At 44.9% G+C, this 3,021-nt stretch overlaps 1 protein-coding gene across 1 annotated transcript; it reads left to right on the top strand.

Annotated features, from left to right (window-relative positions):
- Positions 1 to 1,285: 1,285 nt before the first annotated feature.
- On the top strand, positions 1,286 to 2,720 carry LOC131147709 (protein SRC2 homolog). The gene has a single exon (XM_058097236.1). It carries the CDS (start codon positions 1,528 to 1,530, stop codon positions 2,464 to 2,466), a length of 939 nt encoding a protein of 312 aa, XP_057953219.1. The 5' UTR covers positions 1,286 to 1,527; the 3' UTR covers positions 2,467 to 2,720.
- Positions 2,721 to 3,021: the final 301 nt, after the last annotated feature.

The following is a 3,021-nucleotide window of genomic DNA, read 5'->3' as shown; positions in this document are numbered from 1 at the left end:
ACTGATGTACGACGGTGTGTCATGTGGATTAGATACTGGTGAATAGTAGTGTCTGTGTGGGCCACGTGTCGCGGAAGTTGGAGTGGTGCCTATGTGGGCCACATTATATCCTGTGTGGATAATGGCGCCTGTGTGGGCCATGTTATGCATCCTGTGTGGGTCATGTTATGTATCCTGTGTGGGTAGTGGTGCTTGTGTGGGTCACGTGTAGATAAGAAGTACGTAGGTGCTTGTGTGAGTCACGTACTGACATGTACGCAGTTGCTCTGTGTGGGCCACGTATTGAGGACATTGGAAGATGAAGTATGAGATGCATGATTCCTGTGCGAATGTGTTGTGCGCATATGAATTTAATTATAGCATAAAGATAATGGTATAACATATTGTGAATGCATGTGTGTGCATGCGGCGAGGTAAACATACCACTAGGGGCTTGCTAAGAAAGGCGAGTGCTCTGCTAGGTAGTTTCTTGGTATCAGTGTAAAGGGATGCTACTTGTATGGGCGGGTAGACATCACGATCCTCGGAAACCTTCGTCTTTAAAATAATAAAGATGTGTGTACTGGCGGCGAGGTAATATTTCACCTGAGGGCTTACTGAGTAAGGTGAGTGCTCTTGTAGATAGTTATAGTACCAGAGCAGAGGGAAGCTACTTGTTTGGGCGGGTAATCTTCCCTGTCCTTGGGTACTTTCACCTACATAAAAATTATGTACTCGTGCATATTGGATATGTGTATGATATTAGATGTCGAAGATGTTATTAATGGTACATTTTTTTTCAGTTGTTATTGATATTATGTGAGAAGTAGTTTATTTTGATATATAAATATTAAAACTCAGTTGTCACATACTGTTATAATTTATTCCACTCTTATTGAGAAGTGTTTCACCCTAATGGATTAACAATTTTTCAAGTTATTCTGAAGATCGGGTTTGAAGGCTTAGGCTGGGATTGTTTTTGGTGATTTTTTTTTTTTGGTATTGTGAGATACTGGTATATATATATAGATATATTTGTACTGGGTTATGTTTTAAATATTGATTGTGAATACTGATATCTGAATGTTGTAGTATTCGTTTTTGGGTTGTTATATAGAACTCTAATATTTATTTGAGGTTATTATTTATGTTCTGTTGCGTGCATGTTAATTATGATATTAAATATAGGTAATTAGAACACGTGGTACTCGACCCCACCTAACGGGTTCGAGGCGTCACATAACTTGTTTGAACTTTGTGTATATTCTTTTTACTTTTTGCTTTTTGCTTTCACTTAGATAATAGATCAAAAACATCTGCTATTAATTTCTTGATTGATTTTTAATATTTTTTTTAATTTTTATTTTTAATTATACTTTAATTTTATTATTTGTTTTTTATTTATTTATATTTTATAATGTATTAGTAGCCCTTTCCTTATCCCAACCTTCAATCCCCACTGCCCTGCTCTTGATTTGTCAGTCCGTTCTTTCCAACTCTAGCCCTCGTCAGTAATCATCGCCGCTGCATCTCTGCCGGAAAGCTCCGATGGCCTCGTCTCGGCCCTCTCCTGGGAAGCCCCTTGACCTCGACATCACGATCGTCTCCGCAAAGCACCTAAAAAACGTGAACTGGCGCCACGGCGACCTCAAGCCCTACGCCATCTTCTGGCTCGATCCCGACCACCGCATCGCCACCAAGCCCGACGACGCCGGTTCCACCCGCCCAGTCTGGAACGAGCGCTTCACCGTCCCCATCGCCACCCCTCTCCAGGACTCTCTCCTCACCCTCGAGATCTTCCACTCCAAACCCTCCGAAACACCGAAACCCCTCGTCGGTACCCTTCGATCGCCCCTCACGGACCTCCTCGGCCTGGATGAGGCCGCATCCAACCCGATCCGAACCCTCGAGCTCCGCCGCCCCTCCGGCCGTCCTCAGGGTAAGATCCGGATAAAGCTCACCCTCCGGGAACGCCCTTCGCCTCCTCCTCCCCAAATCACGCCTCCGCCCAGTTATTATTACTCTACTGCCCCTTCGCCGCCTCCTAATCCGGCGCGCGACTACAGGGAATACTCTCCTCCTCCACCGTATGGCACCGCCCATCCTCCTCCTCCGCCGCCGCCAGCCAACACTTTGCCTTACTCTTACGGCGCTTACTCCGATCCGTACCAGGGATACTACCCCGGGTACTACTCGATGCCGCCTCCACCGCTGCCTCCGCGGCCGTTCTTTGATCGGACGGCACCGAATTACAACGTGCCAAGTGGACCATCGGCGCCGGTTGATTACTCATCGTACGATCACAAGCAGAAGGGTGGTAGTAAGATGGGCGTAGGCGCGGGTTTGGCAGTCGGCGCCGTTGCCGGGACTCTTGGAGGATTGGCCTTGGAAGAAGGGATCAAGTACGAGGAGGAGAAGATTGCGGAGAGGGTTGAGAGCGATATTGCTGCGAGGGACGATTACAGCAGCTATCGCAGTGATTATTGAAGGGTATTTGAAATTCTAGGGTTTTGAGCTCTGGAGTGAAGGTAAATTTTAAATAATCGACGATGAGTTTAAGGGTTTGCGACCTTGTATATAACTTATGGTCTATGATACTTCCAGGGTGTGTGTGTGTATGTGTGTGTGCGTGCGCCGTTTCTCTTAATGGTTCTCCAAAGAACAGGGGAGAAAATTTGGGATGTGTACTTTCTGCATTCTGAAGAATGAAATTTAGTCTATGAAAATTCTTAGCTTTTTCATGCTTCACATTGTATCTGTGGTGTATTTTTGTTTTTTATTTTTAGTTATTATTAATATTATATGAAGCTGCTTCTATGCTCGTTTGAAAAAAGTCGGAAGAGATCCAACTCATGCAAGTTCACTAGTCGTTGATGCCATTGCACAATACTCGGCTACAGCATTGGATCTAGACCTTCTTCTTGCAAAAGATAGGGCCTGCTGTTTGCTTTTCAAGGGAAATCATTAGATATTGGTCGATTTTCTATCTTAGGGGCATTAATACCTTCCTTTGTCAGAGGTAGGGGTGGAGTCTCAACTACC

The sequence above is a fragment of the Malania oleifera genome, chromosome 2 (genome assembly GCF_029873635.1).
Source record: "Malania oleifera isolate guangnan ecotype guangnan chromosome 2, ASM2987363v1, whole genome shotgun sequence".
Lineage (NCBI taxonomy): Eukaryota > Viridiplantae > Streptophyta > Magnoliopsida > Santalales > Ximeniaceae > Malania > Malania oleifera.
The sequence above is the reverse complement of the archived record's forward strand: the minus strand, read 5'-3'. Positions and strand labels throughout refer to the sequence as shown.

What these genes read in the sequence shown, in the direction of transcription:
- LOC131147709 (XM_058097236.1), top strand. Translation starts at nt 1,528, where the DNA reads ATGGCCTCGTCTCGGCCCTCTCCTGGGAAGCCCCTTGACCTCGACATC.